This window comes from Rhinolophus ferrumequinum, chromosome 7, assembly GCF_004115265.2.
Source record: "Rhinolophus ferrumequinum isolate MPI-CBG mRhiFer1 chromosome 7, mRhiFer1_v1.p, whole genome shotgun sequence".
Lineage (NCBI taxonomy): Eukaryota > Metazoa > Chordata > Mammalia > Chiroptera > Rhinolophidae > Rhinolophus > Rhinolophus ferrumequinum.
In genome coordinates this window covers 75,957,592-75,976,690 of record NC_046290.1, presented here as the reverse complement: position 1 = coordinate 75,976,690, position 19,099 = coordinate 75,957,592, and the positions used below count along the sequence as shown (strand labels likewise).

General features: G+C 38.2%; 1 protein-coding gene across 1 annotated transcript in view; it reads left to right on the top strand.

Annotated features, from left to right (window-relative positions):
- The window catches only part of EPB41L4A (erythrocyte membrane protein band 4.1 like 4A), a 225,689-nt gene that overhangs the window by 72,175 nt on the left and 134,415 nt on the right, over window positions 1-19,099 (top strand). The window contains exon 2 of the mRNA XM_033111228.1: window positions 14,372-14,476. Within this exon, the coding sequence (XP_032967119.1) occupies window positions 14,372-14,476 (105 nt within the window). The remainder of the gene's footprint in view (window positions 1-14,371; window positions 14,477-19,099) is intronic.

Genomic DNA, 19,099 nt, shown 5'->3' with positions numbered 1-19,099 from the left:
GTTGCAGGTGAGCAATCTGACGCTAATCTGATTCTTTTTCCTCCATACGTCCTCTGTTCGATTTGTTTGAATAGCTATACAATGTCCTGTTAATCTTAGAGTCTCTGACTGCTGACTCTGAAAAGACTGCAGAATAACTTGTAGATGAAGCAAAGCCAACTCGATTGCCCGCTGCAGTAAAGGAGACCCTGACTTGACTGAGCGTTGCAGAGCATGGAGTACAGAGATGGGGAATTTGTGAGGTTTGTAGGGTGTGGTTTAGGCAGGTTGTTCAGTGCAAGGACATGGAATCAGAGAAAGGTTTTGATAAAATAATTTAAGACTGGTGGGCTGAGTAAGGGGAATTTACTCTAACAAGGATTACTTGAGCTATCTAGTGTTCAGATAAATGGGTCTCTGAGACCAATAATAAAGTTATTTGTAACTCCATCTTCCTGGGTAAGAGTTTCCTGAAATAGTCAAGTCATGTTAATGCGCATTGGAAGATGTGTGGTTTTGCAGATGATTTCCCTTCCCAGTTTAAATATTTTGCAAGCCCAGGCATGTGTCTGTTTTTCCTTCGTTAATGTTGCCTGAGCTTGTAGTGAGCCCTTTCAAGTCTAGAGAATTACCCCTTCTTTCAGCTTAGGGAGGTTTTCTTTGGTTTTGTCCCCTCCTTCCCTTCTAATTATTTCCTCTCTGTTCGTTCTTATTTGTCCTCCAGGGAAACCTGTGTTTTGCATGTTCTGTCTCCGGTTATGTCTTCCATGTCTCTGATATTTTTACTTATGGTGTCTGTTTGCTCTTTCAGAACATTGAATGGGCTTTTAGCATTGAACATGCCCTTTTCCATTTTGTCTATTGAAATTTTAATTTTGGAAATCATCTATACCTGAAACTAAAAAAAATAAATAAATAAAAAATAAGGAAGAAAGAAAGAGGAAGAAAGAAATCATGCTGTTCGGTTTTAAAGAGCCTTTTTTCTTTTTTCTTTTTTGTGATCTAATAGCATCTCCTTGCAAGATCCCATTGCCTTTTCCAAAACCATTACTTTCTCTTGTAATGTTACTTTGTCTTTCAGTGGGTGCCTGTTTCTCAGGCAGGCTAAGAGGCTTCTTGGGCAGTGCTAAATCATCAGGTACTGGGGGATAAAAATGTGTATTTGCAGGCGCGTGCATATGCGTGTTAATAATGGATGAATATGTGCCATCAAACCTGGGACCCATCAACTGAGTTATGGGGAGACTGCTTGATCCTCAAGAGTAGTTTAGCTCATCAGTACAGCGACCCTTGAGGCCTGGTGGTATAAGGAGGACCTGACAGCTCCTCCGAGGACCAGCCACAACAGTGTCTTTCCAAGTAGAATCAACTTAGATTTCTGGCCAGTTCACCTGAGGGAGCTTTAAAATCTGTGGTTAATCCAGGGCGCCCTTTGGCACATGGGGATTTTAAGAGCACTCTCCCTAGGAGTTTTGAGAAAACTTAGACTTCAGACCTGTTCTCTAGCTCTCCCAGTGCAGCATGGGAGCATTTTGAAATATAGGTTCTAGAGCCAGACAGCATAGGTTTTAATGCTGGCTCTGCCATTTACTGCCTGTGTGCTCTTGGGAAAACTACTTAATCCATGGGATCCAATTATCTTGTTTCTAAAATGAGGAAAATAGTAACTTATTTTCTTGGTTGATGGGAGGATTAAATGAGTTTCACATTTACGGAAAGATGCAGTACTCTTAGAACAGTGCCCAGCACGTGGCAAATACTCAGTAAGTTTTAGCTATTGTTATTTCCATCTTCAACTCATAGGGTTGCTGTGAGGATTAAGGAAGTCTATGTAAGGTACTACTATGTGCCAATAAACATTAATATTATTATTTTACATAATTCTGACTCATGACTGACATATTATGACACAGTAAAAAGATTAACAAAGACTTGCTTTATCTTTAATTTAAAATGTCCCCTAAATTAAAGAAATTTCATAAAAAATCCCATAATTTCAAAGTTGAAAGGGTGAGTGAATTGTAAACGGTGGAAACTCTTCTGTAATATACCCTTTACCCATGGCTGCTGCTATTAACATTTGACCACATAGGATTTATCATTATTTTCTTCTCTTACTGAACCATTTGTGAATAATTTGAAAACATGAGACTTACTACCCCTAAATGCATTAGTGCAAAAAAAGAAATAATAAATCATGGCACAACTATCAACATCAGGAAATTAGATACAGTTTGGTCATCTAATCGACAAACCTCATTCAAATTTTGGCCCAATATTGTTCTTTAGAGCAAATTAACTCAATCCCGATTACTCATGGCGTTTTGTTAACAGGTTGTTTGTCTCCTTCAATCTAGAACAGTAGTACTTTCATGGCCTTACTATTTTTGAAGAGACTAGGCCCAGTATTTTGCACAGTGTCCCTTAATTTGGGCTTGTCTGATATTTGCTCAATATTAAATTTAAGTTCAATGTCTTTGGCAGGAAAAACGCAGAAGTGGTACTGTATATGTTTTCGTTGTTTCCTTTCAGTTGGTACATGATGTCAGTTTATCCTACTACTGGTAAAATTAACTTTGGTTTGGTTACAGGTTTTTCCACTGTGCTGCCTTGTTCAGTGACCATACCTGCCCAGACACCTGTTTGGCTCAACCTCCAAACCCCAGATAACCACTTTGCTCAGACCTGAGCCCGCTGTCCATCTCTAACAAGTACTAAAGAAGACGAAGGGACGCTAGTGGCTTTTCAATGGAATTTTTCAATTATTTAGGAAGGAGGGGAGAGAGGGAACGACTGATTTCTCTAAGTGTTTGAGAGAGGAAAGTAAAAAAGTTTCTCTTTTATCCTTTGTAATTAGTAAGTATTTTGGGGAGAGCTATTCTGAGATCTTGTAAATATCCCATTCCTCCTCTAAATTTCACCCACTCATTTTAGCATCACTGATGATTCTCAACTGAATCAGTTGTACGTATGACGATTGTTTTCTAATTCTTTTGTTCCTTCTACATTTATTAGTTGGCATTTTATTATAAAGAAGTGCTTTCTCGTATCTTTGTTTATTCATTTATATGTGTTTATTCACGTGGACTCAAGGATTCCTCTCAGGGGGTTGTAATCGGACAGTTTCATTTATTTTGACACTCAAATTGTCCTGGATTTGACCAGTAGGAGTCCCTTCAAGCTAGCTCCTGTATTTTATTTAGTTATTTATTTATTTTGAAAGGTTTCCATCATTCTTTGAGCACTCCATTCCTTTTTGATATAAAAAAAAATTATTTCAGGCTTTCTACTTCCCTGTTTGAGCCTTTAATCAGTCTGTTTTCTAAGGAGTGGGGATGATATTTAGAAACCAAAGATCTGGGCGCTAGGTGTGATTATTGCTATCGAGGTATCACTGCTCCCATGCCCTCTCAGTGGGGAGACCTAGAGGATTAGGGTGTGGGTGTCCACACACCTACTTTTATCTAAACATGTATTCGCACAAGACCTCCATGTCCACAGGGTTCATTCTCCTTTTCTCCTTTTCCGTATTTGTAACTCCCTTCTTTAACAGGAGCAACCTGGCTTCTATTATTCTCAGTATATTTACTTATTGCTTAATTCCCCTGTATGTAACCACTTTGCCGACACTGCCTGGATGCTGCCTTGTTCAGTGACCATACTTGTCCGGACACCTGTTTGGCTCAACCTCCAACCCATCAGATAACCACCTTGCTCAGTCCTGAGTCTGCTCTCCATCTCTAACAAGTACTAAAGAAGATGAAGGGACCCTAGTGGCTTTCCAATGGAATTTTTCCATTATTTAGGAAGGAGGGGAGAAAGGGAAGGACTGATTTCTCTTAAGTGTTTGAGAGAAGGAAGTAAAAAATCATCATTTTTTATTGGGGCCATGCATTTTAAACCTAGTATCACTCTATGTGCTGTGGAATCGCAGCTGCGTGTATGGCTCAGTTATTATATAACACAATTGTCATTGGATAGAAGAAGGGTGATCTGCTCTATCCAAATATATTGTGTTTTGAGTGAGGGAGCTTATGTTTTACTGCACTTTATTTACTTTCTTACAATTCCATTGTTCTTAAATGGATGCATTTTTCTGTCTTTTAAGGGGATGTTGTGCAAGATAAAATAAACTGCTTTTCCCAATCCTTAAAAAAAATTCTAGCAAAGTAAGGGCTTGATCATGATAACATGATGAACAACACAGGAGTTGGGAACATGTGCTTGGTCTTTCCTACTAGGATTACCACTTGGGAAAAGAACCATTTGTACCAAGGGGGAATTCTTAGTTGAGGAAACCAAATATTTATTATGTTAACAAGAGAGACTCTTAAGAGTTCCAGATAACAAGCCAGTGCCCTGGTACATAGGGATAAGCTTTAGGATATGCCAGAAACAAGGGTGGGAGGAAGTGCGACAGTGCAGGGAGATTAGAGGTGGGTATGAAATAAGCTTTTCACTGGAAATTTTTGAGGATGTCCTATCTAACATACGTGTCTTACCTAGCTAACTTGTTACAGGAAGACAGAAGTAACAGACAGAGTGTGTTGGTGTATGCTTTGACTCTTCTTCATGCAGAATCTGCATTTCTAGATTGAGAACAACTGAATATTACCGTTGATCTGATGATCTCTAGTTGTGTAGCTCTATTTAAAAAACTACCCAAATTTAGTGCCTTGAAACAGCAGTCATTTTATTACATTTCAGGGTTTGTCGATCAGGACATCGAGCAAGGCTTGGCTGGGCAGTTTTTCTCCGTGTGCTACTGATTGTGGACTTGTTGGTATTGATCAGGCAGTTGGGCTGTTCTGGAGGGTCTAGGATGTCCTCATTCACAGGCCTGGCAACTTGACAGACATCTGAAAGGTTGGGCTCAGCTGAGCCCCACTCCTCCTTATGTAGTCTCAGGGTCCTTCCACATGGTCTCTAGCAGGGTGGTTAGACTTCTTTCATGATGACTCAAGGTTCCAAGACCCCACAAGAAAACAGCCAGTTGTTTTAAAAGCTATACTGGGCCTGGCTTAGCAACAACTTCTGCAATACTGTGTCAAAGAAAGCAGTCATAGGCCAGCCCAAAAGCAAGGAGAGGGGAATTTGACCTCTCGGTGGGGAAGAAAGTCAAAAAATTTGCAGCAAATTTTTGCTGCACCACACCTTGAAAAAAGTAGGAGATGAATGTGTTTTTAAAACTTTAACTTAAACCTTGTATATGCAATAGAATGTTTATTGTTTTTAGCATGAATTTATCATTGCTAATCTTAAACATAGTACTTATTTCAAGTTTTGAAATACAGTCTTTTCATCATTCAAATTAAAATTCAAATGGTTATACTTTTAACTGAGGGATTATGTTTGTAAATCCTTGACTTAGCACATGTTCTCCTGTTCTGAAAGGTTTATGAGCTTTACAAATATAAGCATTTAAATATCCTGAATAAAGCATGTTTATTAATGAATTCTCAAGATTTCATTTTCAGTGTGTATAACCTACTTTTATTTTTACTTAAAAAATTTAAAGGAGGGTTGTGTTTGTGAAAATGTCTTACATTGTCCAATGTCTCAGTATGGATTTTAGTGTCTGACCTGTGATGACTAGAATGGATGTGGTAGAGTTTCAGTTCACTTTATGTCTTTTTTATTACCAATGAAACGCTTTTAGCTCAAAGGTTTAATTTCTAAAATCTTATAAAATAAATCAAATCAGATTTGCAGAAAAGTTGCAAAGATTAAGAGAATTCCTGAATATCCTTCACTCAGCTTCCTCTAACATTAATATCTTATGTAATCATGTTATAGCTGTCAAAATCAGGAAATTAACATTTTTATTTAAAAAATCTATACTTTTCCAAAAGAAAACAATTTTAGTGAGAAGCATGACTTTATTTTTACATCTTCGCACATTAATTTCCGACTTACTAGAAGATAGCTGGATTCTCATACCTGCATTATGCACTCGCCACAAAGATGACCACCAACAATTCTTTCAGTCACTCATGTCATTCCTCCTATCAAGAAATGGAATATATTTCCCTTCCCTTTCCATCTGGGCTGATCCTTTGACTTTGGCCAACATAGTATAACAAGAGACGCTGTGCTAGGTCTGAGCCTTAAGAAACTGGGCAGCTTCTACTCTTGCTCTCTCAGAGCCCTCAGTCACCATGTGATGAAGTCAGACTGCCCTGCTGGACAGAGAGGATTTAGAGGATGAGAGACTGTGGAGAGAGACAGAGAGAGAGAGAGAGAGAGAGAGAGAGAGAGAGAGAGAGAGACCAACTGAGACCCAGCCAGCCTCCAGATATTCCAGTCACCTCAGGTGAGATGTCAGTGTGTGAATGAAGCCATCTTGGGTGCTTGAGCCCATGTGAACTTCTCCTGCCAACATCAGATAGAGCAGATATTAGTTGTTTCTTCCAAGCCCTGCCCAACTTACAGAATCCTGAGCAAATTGTGGTTGTTGCTTTAAGTCGAGTTTTGAGGTAATTGGTTGCACAGAAATAGATAACAGAAAACGTAAAGTCTGAGAAAAGTTTATCAGTGTGAAAAATCTTTTATACATGAGAAATATAAGCAGCACCTTGAAAAATGAACACATTTTACTGTTTGTGACTAAATGAGGGCTTTCTTTACAGATTCCTCACTTAGAGGGTGAAAATAACTCTTAGTCAAAAACCATCAGATGATAGTTAACAATACTTGGTCTGAGAAGCAGTTAGCATTGGTGCTTGAGAAATGTCTCCTTCATGCTTCTACTTTACCTTATCCTAATAGGACTGAGGTTAAAAAAAAATAATAATAATAATTAAGGTGATTTATGTTGTCCCAGAAAACTTGGCATCTATTATGTTAAAAATGCTAGATAAAAATATAGTGGATTTTAAAGGCATAACATTAAAGAATTATTTGAAGTCTTCATTTCCCCTTTGTGAAGGAGTAAACTTTTTGAAGGAGTTTGTCTTGAATGTAAGTTATTCTGTGCAGCTGGCAAAAACCTGCCTTTCTGGTTTGTAGTATCATGTTAATCAGCAAAGGTGTTATTACTCATTTGAAGAATTCTTTGTTCTGCTTGAAAGTCTCTCTGATGGTATTTTCTAATAAACTTGTTCTACTTGGGAGTCTTTCTCTACGTTTATAAGCCTCTTGTAGCTCTGTTCTTTCCAGAATGTTGCTAGCATGTCTGTAATAAAAGTAATCTATTGCTGTTTGCTGAGAATTAAGTGTCATATAATTCACAATCCAGAAATATATCGCAGGCGTTTATTTACTCTAATTTGAAAAGTAAGTTAATATGTAACATTTAAATGAAGTTTTTCTGAATGGAGTTATAAAATAAAAAGCTGCTTCCTTTATTTTTTTCTTACCTGTTTCATATCCAATCTCTTTTGTTTTCCTGATGACGGAAAACCAAATTCCTGTCAGATTTACTTTATGACATAAAGAAAATTGTACATCCTATAAGATTTATATAAAACATTTATTGTCAGACCCCTTTACTTTTTGGTATCTTGTAAATTTCAAATATAAGCTACTTCTTCCTTATACTACCTTTAGAGTCTGAGTCTGTTGGAATTATATGACAATGAAACAAAATCTGTTTCTTTTAATTAAAAGTAAACTAAGTAGCTTTCAATCAGCTATACATTGAGGTTAGGATAACTGGATCCATCCGTCTTTCTCTTTGCTTTCACCGATCTGATTGGTCAAGGTAAATGGAAATATTCATTAAGAGGCAGGACGAAAGGTTTCATTCATGGGCCACCATGTTTCCAGTAATGCCTCTCTTCCTTGTTTGTTGGCTCTTAGCATTAATTCGGTGAACTTTTAGGGTGTTCTTACGTGTGTAAATTATTGGATGGCCTGGAAAAGAAGTGGTGTTTAATGCTCAGTACCTCCTTTCAAAATGTCTAAATATTAGAAAAGTTAAGAGAAAGAGAAAATGGCGTTAGTAAAGGAAGAATAGTGTTAAGTCTCAGAGTTGGGCAAAAATGACACTTTGTAGGTTCAATGGAGGCAGAGGTCATAATGAGGTTGGGGGGGGAAATGGCAGGGTTTGTGGAGGAGGTGGCATTAGAACTGGGTCTTGAAGGATATGTGGGGTTTTGATGATGACAGAGAACGGGGAAGATATTCCAGATAAAGAGAACAGCACAGGCAAGCCAAGGCCCAGGGAGACCTCATGAATTCCTGTCCTGATATTTGTATGATCGCTCTCCTCCCAGGTTTCATTACCGGAGGCCCATGAGGTGACTAAGACAATGTTTGAATGTATTCTTCTTCCAGAAAAATCCTCGGGCATGTTGCTAAGTGCTGTGGTCACAGTGGTATCTTTTTAGTAGCATCTTAGAAATTTCTCATTCTAGCAGAGATTTCTTCTCTAAATAGAAATGGTCAGAAAGAACTGGAATGGTACTAAATGCAACCATATTTATGTCTTTCCTTTGTCAAGTGCTGAAAGAAGTAAAGTCAAGAGACAAGTTTTTCTTAAACTTCAAATGAGAGTAATCATCTGATTTGAAAATGAAGCCTGCGTCTCAGCACATAGGGACTGGGACACACTGGTATTGAACAGCCTGTTAGGTCGGCCTGCCGAAGGGCTCCGGAAGAATTCAGATTAAAAAGTCTTAGAGTAACATTTTGTGGGGGAAAGGGGGGTGTGAATTGTTTATATGTAAACATAGTCAACAAATTGGTAGCTCAACACCGTCGTTCTATCTTGCTCTACACGGTTTCCTTACTTACCACCTCTTATTGTCTGAACCAGATCCAGAAAAGAACTACCTCCATGAACCAAGAAGTAATGACTAGTTTCTACTTGGCATACTTTTTTTTTTAAAAAATGTATTTTTACACAAATAAAATGTGTGCATGGTAACTAGTCAAATGTACAGGAAAAACTTCTGATGAAAACCAAGTTCTTCCCTGTCGTCTAGAAACTTTCTAGAAGGGCTTCTTTAGGGTTCTGACGGGCCAATCAACTGCTTTGCCCGTAGGGGTTCTTTGTATGACATTCTGCGTGCATCTTGCTCTCTGGTTTCATTAGCGTGCTTTTTCCATCTTCTAGAGAGAGTAATCATTTGCTGGCATGTAATTGGTACTCAATAAATATTTGAATTGAATGAAGTCATGTGTCTTTTATAATATCCTTGATGGTACTTGCTTGTCCTTTTCTAGTAATAAATCCTGGAACTAGCCTGTTCTTTGCCCAGTGTACTTCTAGATTGTTCTTTGCCTCTATTGTCCGTTCTCTGTCGGTTCTTAATTTCTTTATTCAAGGATGATTTCTTCCAAACCTGAAGACTTTCAACCTCAACTGCAAAATACAGCCCACAGGCAGTATCTAGGAAGAACCCACGTGAAAAATGAAATTATCTGTACCTGTACAAGCAGAAGGCACAAGAATGGAATACAAATTGGGGGAAGGTGATTGGGAGGGGTTATTGACGGGAGAACTGGCAGAAATGTGAGCTGGCGATATGCACCCTCCACCCCAGTCACTAACTTACTGCCGGCATCCATGCTTTCTGAGTCTTGTCGTATTACACTGTGACACATGAGAATTAGGAGGTTTCTATGTATGTTTGCTTCAAGTAGTGACAGAAATATAGCATTTCTGAAGTTCATCTGGCTTTCCTCCAGGTGCGTGTATAGACACACCCATACTGTCCAGAGAGCTGTAGAGGGAATCGTGAAACATCATGTTTTCTCTTAGGTCAGCTCTGGAGTCATTGCATAACCCTGCATATTTTCCTTATGGTTTCTCTGTACAGGATAACAAATATGCTGAAGTATGATATTTGTAAAGAATTTTCAGCACTAGATTCTATATAAATTCAAAACTGTCACAGAGGATCGACAGACTACGTTCTGATATTTTTGGAATAATAGCTTTGGAAAATGATGATTCCTTCTGTGCATGAAATTTTTGCAATTTCCATATACTTTCCAAACTACTAGCTGGTTTTCCAATCTTGCTTTTGTGTATATTTTTCATGAGATATAAAAAGAATATTATGTCTTTTTTATACTTCGTAATATGTATGAAAAAGCTCACATTTCTTGTGGAAGTAGAAGCAAAAAATATTTTTCGTAAAGACAGCCTTGATATATATATTCGTAAAATCTGCCCCATAAGGACAATTCATTCTACTTTTGTTCACAAAGCACTTCTTGATCTGCTTGCCATAGGAATTGTGTGGTTCTACCTGCTCTAGTTACCCTGTCTGTTCTTGTCTGTGGCTGACTAGGAGAACGGACCCAGGGGAGAGATTAGATCAAGATGGAATAGTAGCCTCATATGCCAGCCTCCCAGAAATATTTTGAAGTAACAGGAAAGATATGTGTGCATTTTTCCACAGCAGTCTGGAAAATAAGAAAGGCTAATCTCAGCTGGCCAGAAACTATAAAAAAAAAAAAAAAAATTCCTGAGGCAAAAGGCAAATGTGAAACAATTGCAGGTGAAAATCATACTCCAGTACATGGGCAGGAGAACTACGGACGGAGATAGTGATGGAGTAAGGCTTGCTCTGACTTTAGTGGCTGTAGATTTACTGGCGTAAGAGAAGACCTAAGCAACCATCCGGGTGACGTCTGTAGAACTTGCAAAACACCCAGTGTTTTTTCAGTAAATGCCTTTCATGGTTACTTAGCAAGGGTCAGCTATTACTGTTTGTGACCAAGAACTCTGCTTGATGCAACCATATTTCTATGATAAACTCTTTGTATTCATGATATTTTTAGTATACAGCTGTATGCTCAATTTACTATACTCTTACTAAGGACTTTTACTTGGGACCCTGGCATGGTTCTTGGACCCAAACACACATATTCACTGCTCTCACAGGGCAAGGAGGCTGGTGGATTGCCTGGCTGTTCCTATTTAGTACTTCAAGAATGCTTGGAAACCCAGTTTAGGGATGGGTCACTGTTACTCCTTGTCACAATTGACTATCTCTGGATGAGCGAATGAATTCTCAACTCTTCCTTCATCTTTGCATTACTTACTCAGGAGTCAAAATCCTTAGCTGAAACCAGGTCATGTGCCATGGCCCAGCTGCCAGGTACTACAGAGTCTGGTTCCTGCCTCCACCAAGACTCATAGAGTGGGAAATCCTCTCCAAATAGGGAGGTGGCTTGATATTATACACCCAGAACAAAAGAACTAAAATGGGAAATTATTAAGAATATTTAACATCAGAAACTCTTAATATAACTCAAATGAAAGAACAAAAATCTTGTAATCATCTCAGAGTCCCATAAAGAAATTGATAAAATTGTCATTCATTGTTGATTAAAAATCAAAACAGAATAAAAGAAAAAGAACAAAAAGCAGTATTGAAAGGAACCTTCTCTTTGATAAAGGGTATATACAAAGAGCTGTATAGCAGCCATTATACTCAGTGATGACATTTTTGAAGCAGTTCCATTGAAGTCAGTAAGAAGAGAAGGATGGATGTTCTCACAACTCTCTGTCGTTCTTTAATTGAGGCCCCACCCAATGCAGTAAGAAAAACAAAGAAATATGGAGGAGGCATTTTGGAGAAGAAGAACTGGAACACGTACTCTTTGTAGAAAATGTGATTATATGAAAAGACGCCACAAACTCATATCATTAATATGAGTTTAGCAAGATGGCTGGGAAATAGAAAACCAGTTGCTTACCAATACATTAGCAGTAGCCATTCAGAAAGAATAATATACCAATAAGGCTATAGGATAACTAAGAATAAGCCTGTATTAGTTTTCTATTACTGCACAACAAATTTTCACAATTTAGTGGCTTAAATATACCCCCATTTATTATCTCAGCAGTCTATAAGTCAGAAGTCTAGGATGGCATGGCTGGGTTCTCTGCTCAGTCTCAAAAAGCTGAAATCAAGGTGTTGGTAGCTGGGCTTTTATCTGAAGGCTCTGGGGACAGATCCACTCCCAGACTCTCACATTGTTATCAAATTCCTGGCTGTAGAACTGAGGTGCCCATTTTCTTACTGGCTGTCAGCTAGGGCCCACTCTCAGCTCCTTGAGGCTGTTCTCATTGCTTTCTCAGATGGCCCCCTCCATCTTTCCAGTGGCAGGGACCTGTGCAGTTGTTCTCATGCTTTGGATATCTTTTACTTCCCCTCTGACTTTCTCTTTTGCTGGAGAAAGTGTTTTGCTTGTAAAAACCCAAATGATTAGATCCGATCTTACGTCAATACTCTCCCTATATTAAGGCCAACTGTGAACGTATCACAATCAGAGGAGTATTATTTCATCAAATTGACCGGTTCTAAGGATTACAGCAGGATGAATTTTTGGAGTGGGGGGGCATTTTGTAAATTGTGTCTGCCGCAAAGCCCAAGTAGAATTTTATAAGACCTACATGAAAAAAAAAAGTATAAAATTTTTTTGATGGATGTAAAAGAAAACCATATAGATTTCACTTTGTAAATACATCATCCCCCCAAGTCTGTTAATTAAATTGAATTCCAGTCAGATTCCCAACAGAATTGTTTATTAAATTGGCAAAATGGTTTTAAACTTCCTCTAGTAGAGAAAAATATCTAAGAATTGGCAAAGACAATTTTGAAAAAGAATGATGGATATCAACAAATTAAACTAAACTCATTAAAATCTTTGAGGATTGGTCCAGGAATAATCCATGGGCTAGAATGAGGGTTCATTTGGTAGATGATAAGGTTGTTTCAAATCCAAAGGGAAATGATAGCCTTTCTGGTAAATGGTGCAGTTGTCTATCCTTTGGAAACAAAGTAAGGCCCTTATCACAAGTACAAACATAATTTCCAGATAGAGTGAAGAACTGAATATACTAAATTGTATTAGAAGTACTTAGTAGAATTTGCTGGAAAACTTTGGGTTAGAGAACGCCTAACCCAAATGCTAGGAAATGCAGTTGATTACTAAGCACACAATGGAGGAATTACCCCTTACCGCATTTTTGTTCAATCAGATTGGAAAAATTTTGCTCAATCCAAATGTTGGCAAGGGTGTGAGGAAACATACTCTCATTGAATGATTTATAATGGTCTTTTTGGCAGGGCCTATTGTAATTTTAAGTATGCATATCCTTCGAATGAGTAATTTACTTCCAGATTTTTACCCAAGCTGAAGGCATAGGTACATAAGCACAGCGAGGCATTTACTGGATGTGGTATTGTTATGATGCCAACAACCTAAAGATCTATCGTAGACGGGCTTTTTATTTATAAATCTAATGGGTTTTGAAAAAGGGACCAATTAAGTTTAACCAAGATAAGTTAAAGGGAAACAAAATACCTATGGGATTTGAAATAAGAATCATTTTCTCCCAGTTGTGTGTTTTCTCCCCTCTTATCACCCATTTAATTACTCATTTAATCAAAACATTTCCTGTACATTACAAATTCATTTTCTAAAAGCAGGACGGTATTGAGTGCTCACCATTCAGGAGTGAGCGTGTCATGGGAATTCTCTGAGAGAAAATGCAACTGAACAAAGCCCTACTTCATTAACACAATGTGTGACCTCTTGGGCATTTCTTTCACTATCCTCTTGTATCTGCCAGTGATGGGACAAAAGAAAGGAAACATCTCTGTCTGTACATATACCATGGAAATGGATGATTTTCAAGGTTAATGTGGTATGTGGAATAGTGCTTGCTGTTTCAATGTTTATCTCCTATGTGTGGATAATTGGTATTTAATAAACTAGATTATAATCATAATTTAAAGGATCTGTGTATGTAGTGGCGGGGGGAGAAGAGAGATTAGATTGTTAGATGTCAGCATTTGCAAAGCAGCCAAGGGAAACGTTTTCTTTATCTCTTTGCTTATGTGAAAGATAAAGTAAAACATATCTTCACTGGGGCTTTTCAGAACATTAACTTTGACATCTTGATGCGTTTATTAGTTGAGGATCGAAAATAAAAGCTTTGGCTATTGTTATTTTGACTTTCTATATCTTCTGTATTTGTTGGAAGAGGAATGCTGTAGGTGAAGTTTTCTCTTTAAAGTGAAAGAATTGTGGGATTTTAACCAAAATAAGTGTTTTTTGATGAATTTATTAGATGCTCTTTATATAAAACATTATCTTTATTGAAAGGATTTCGTCCTAAAAAGAAAAAAAAAGAATTTTGTCCTGAAGATAATTTATAATCCCATAAGGAAAGAAGCTTATATTAATTTAAAACCCACCACAATTTCAAGATTGCTTTCCAAGGCAATTTCTTTAATGCACTTTACTTAAAATCCTATTTTTCATTGTAATTGAGGCAAAATTTACAGAGGGAACTATGAGCTAATAAAATCGCTCCCATTGTGAGCAAAGCTAATAAAAACTGAGAACTCTGACTGTGTCCCACTGAGGAAGACAAAACACCTTGTTAAAAAAAAAATAATAACACTATGAATTATTTTTGCAGAAGTCAACGAAAGGCTCCGTTGTCCTTGACCACGTATTCCGTCACATAAACCTTGTGGAGATAGATTATTTTGGTCTGCGTTACTGTGACAGAAGCCATCAGACAGTGAGTACAATGACTTCGTATTACATTGTTCTGCTTATAAAATTTAATTCTATCTCTGGCCGTTCCTGATGTGGTTTTAGGTGGTTAGTGTCCTTGTAAGTGAAAATGACTGAAAACCTTAAACATATTTTCCCTTGCTAATTTCTTTGCATTTTTTTTCTTCTCACCAAAAATCTGTAGAGTTGCAGGATTCACAACTCATATGTGTAGTACTCCTCTTTGCATATGACTTACTTGGTTTCCAGTTTTGCTACCATATCGTAGAAAGAACATTCCATCTGTACTGTTAAGAGGACTAAATAAACCACTTAATATGTTAGGAGGCAAATGGTTGGTCTCTTGAAGTGAGAGATATTGTTGCCTTTAAAAAAGTGAATGATTAAAGAGAAGAAATACATACAGTGTACAAAGGTGCCTACTTTTTAGAAATTAGTCAAGGAATTGTAAAATAAAATAAGTAGGCGTTCTCATTCATGAGCTTGATGGTATAAAAATAATAAAGGTAACTGAGCTTTTTCTATCTGATGTCAATTGTTCTCAAGGGCTTAACTCAGAGCATCTTCCTGACTGGATGGTTAGAGCTACTAAGAAACTCGTATTGATTCCTATGGTTATAAAGCTGAAAAGCTGTTTCTTGGATGATGAACAGAGGAAAGACTTTGTAGGTACAAAAGGGTATTTGTTACTGACTTTTGTTTTAGTCTGAGAAAGTTCTTAACCTCGGGTAGACAGTCTTATTATGCAAAATGCTTATGTTTACCTTGCAAATACCCTGTTAATATTCCTTTTATTTTTCATGCTGCTTACCTCCTGTTGAAATAAAGCTTTCCTCCTCTTCCTTCATGAGTTCTTCTCCTAGCCTCCACTGGGGTTATCTGGGGTCTATTCAGTGAGGGACTTGATTCTCTGTTCAGGTCCCAGAAACGTGCTAGGATGAGAAGAAGCAGGCAAATGGAATGTTATTGATAGTGATAAGTTGTGATTTTTCTTGAGCTAGTTTCGTTATGTGTTCTGTTTCATAGGAGTATTCGCAAAGTAGGAATAAAAAGTTAGGTGTGTTGGTTAGCTTTCCTCAGAAAGGAATAGCTTTCTAAGGGCAAACAGTCATTAATGTACTTTTCAAAGGAAGAGAATGGGCATATTCAGAAGTTCACTGAATTCTATCCCATACAGGCCATAAGGCAACACAGCACAACTGTAAACCTATACTGAAAAATTAGATTGAAGGCTGTAGAAGATATCTTGCATTACATTCATAGTTTTGAAATAGCATTTTTTCTAACTGAAAAATAATACAGTTTTCTGATCTTATCTAGTATGTCAGACCTTGCCTGGAAAGATTGACTGTCTTGCTAAAATTATGTAGACCTTATCTGCCTTTTTTTATTTTTATTTTTTACTTTGCAAAGGGAAAAAAAATGTGGAACGCTAGAGAATTTCAAACAATGGCCTGTGTAGTTGCGAAAGAATTAGCAGTTGGTTTTGATAATTTATTCAAAGTTTTCTAGGGCTTTTGTTAAGACCCCAAAGTTTTCTTTTTCCTACCTTTATTCCTAAGGGCTGACATTTGTGATTAGTATTTGTAATATGGGTGTTTTAGGAGAAAATAAATTACACAATTGGAAAGGAAAAGCCCTTAAGTCATGTTTTTTGATTAGGTGTCTAAATCACATGAAAAAAAGATTTTTTTTTTTTACCTGACTAAATTTCTTTCTAGTGAACTCAGATAAAATAGAGGTGATTTCTAAACATTGCCTAATCTTTGCATGTTCACATGTCTGATTGTTTTATGTTCCTTTTAATTGTAGGAAGCTGTGAGAATAGGGTCATGAAAATTTACCTTTCCTCTAGGGAACACTTTCACCAAAGCACACGGTTCTGGCGGGCTGATAGAGTACGTCTGGGGAGGAAATATGTGATCCTATTCCTGACTCTCCTCTCTTGGCTACTGAGGCAGAACTTAGGGTCTCCCTCAGGAAAAGCTCAGGCAGGCTTTTCATTCCAGGATGGCAACCACCCAAAGCGCAACTTTAAGTTTCTAGGGAAGTTATTGATAAGCCCATATTCATATTTCCCTGTCTTCTCTATTAGTAGGAGCAGCCCTATGTGTCCCATTGTTACGTAAGGGAAATATCCCATAGTTACTTAAATAAGAATTTAAAGGACAACCCTATGTTAGAATGGCAAAGGGCATGGTGAAAAATCTTTGTCTTAAAATAGAGTAATGATTTCCATGCATACACCTGCATTACTGAACATCGGATTGGATTTTGTGTATTGCTTTGCTTTTTTTCATGCACCCAATAGTTTATTTTGAACGGGGAATTCCTGTGTAACAAGCTAGAGTGTAATTAAGATCTACACTTAATTACAGAGAAGGCTTTGAGTCCCTAAGAAGGACCACTTAGGTCAAATCTTGAAGCAAATAAAAAGAGGAAGTGGGAGAAGGAGCTCTGGGGACAAAAGGGAATAAAGATGACAAGGATAGCAGAGATGGCTCACTCACATTAGTTGAAAGCCTTGGGCTCCCCTCCCATCAGCAACCCATCATGCCTTGGGGCTATGCCCCAAACTCTGGTGGTGGAGATGGGGGTGTTGAGGGGATGGGACCGGGTAACCTGCATCACTGCTAGTCAGCCAGCCATGGTCAGAGTAGAAGCATGCAAAGTATAAGCAAGTGAGCTGGACTGTCGGAGATTTAGTGTGTGTTGTATGAGAAGAGAATTAGAGAATTAGAGAGCCACTTGCCTGATGAACATGTCCCTAGGACAGGTGCACCTCACATGGCAGAGAATCTGTCTGCCGTAGAGGATCTAGACGTGTTATCGTCATCACCCATCACCTTCGTTGTCATCAAGGCACCAGGAGCTGTTGAACATTTTCCATATGTTGGCATTAAATGCTCAGAACACCTGTACAAGTTCAGTTTTATTATCCTACCATTAGAGATGAAGAAACAAAGCTAAAAAGGTTAAGCAACTTCCCTAAGGTCACATAACCAACAAATATAAGGACCAGAATTCAAACTCAAGTCTTAATGTCTCTAAGACCTTTCAACCACTGTAATATCCTGACTGGAGTGCATGTAAGATGAAAAGGTTTGCATACTAAGGATAAGGATACCTAGGCATTCTCTCTTTCTATGCAATTTACACATTAATGTTTGTTGAGAGGACAAACATTGTCATTGTTAAATGACATTTTACAATAAAGCGAGCCTCTCAGATTGACCTTGTGGCAAGAGAGACCGTTTAGGCCTTTGTGTATGCATTCATGGGTCGGTCACCAGTTATTTAATGAACACCTAATACGTACAGGCTATGTGCTAGAGCTTTCTCTGTTTTGCATAATCGCAGGAATTCTTGGGAAAGGGAATTTACTGCCTGGAACATTAAATGGAAAAATACAAATTTTATTAAGCTATACATATGAAACCATTCCTGGGAAGTTCGTGTAACAAATGCATTGACTCAGGTGGCACTTATGTGTGAAGAGAAATTGCTAGCTAGATAGAAGAAACCTTGGTGAAGCAAACTTCTAAGGAGTACAGCTGACTTGATTTGAAACACTCTGGGGACCATAATTTCCTCACTTCTCAGGTAGGGTCTGGAAAAGAACGTCTAGGACGTAAAAACAGTTCTTCATGAAGACACGTTTACTGAGACTGAATTAACACAGTGCTGCATGTGTTAACCCAGACTTACTTTTATCAAGCAGTTCTCTGAAAGGTGTACCGTGAAGTTCATACTTGTGGTTCCTTTTCCCAAAGACAAACGTGAAATCATTTAGCCTGGGCACAGAGCCTACTTTCTGTTCTGCTCTGCTCTCTGTCATCAGGTTCTTTCTTGACCCAGCTCGTCTGAGCAGGGGATACAGCTCTTTGATGTCTTGGACTTACAGAAAATTTCCAGCCTCGAGTTAAGGTGGATGTGAGACAGTCTGTCATAGGGATTAAAAGAACACACGTAGGCGTCAGAGAGATCCAGATTTGTCTCATGGTACTACCACTTATTAGTTGTCAATATTTAAAATTCTCTTAAAGTACTGACCATTCATCTAGAGCAGCAGAACTTCCAGAAAAGTCTGTTCCCTCCGGTATATCCTAGAACTGCCTGTCACCAGTTTACTTGCTCGTTCAGAAGGCTAACACCTTCTCGTTCTCCTGGTGTACGGCACAGCAGCTCAGCGTGGTGTATCTCTACTTTGAATGGGTACCAGCTCTTTCTATGCTTTGTGTCCTAATCCCCAGCACTTTACAAGGCAAAAGGGACTTGACAGATATAACTAAGGCCTTGTCCAAGGGATGCAGGCAATCCCTAGAGGCTGGGAGAGGCCAGGAAAGTGGTTCTCCTCTAGATCTTTCAGAAGAAACGCAGCTCTGCCTATACTTTGATTTTAGCCCAGTGTCTTAGTCAGTTTGGGCTGTGTAATGAATTACCATAGACTGTGTGGCTTAAACATTCACTTGTCATAGTTCTGGAGGCGGGAAGCCTGAGCTTAGGGTGCCAGCATGGTTGGGTTCTGTACGATTCCTCTTCTAGGCGGTAGACAGATGACTTCTTGTTTGTTATAACTTCACGTAGTAAAAAGAGAGCTAGCTAGCTTTCTGGCTTTTTCTTACGG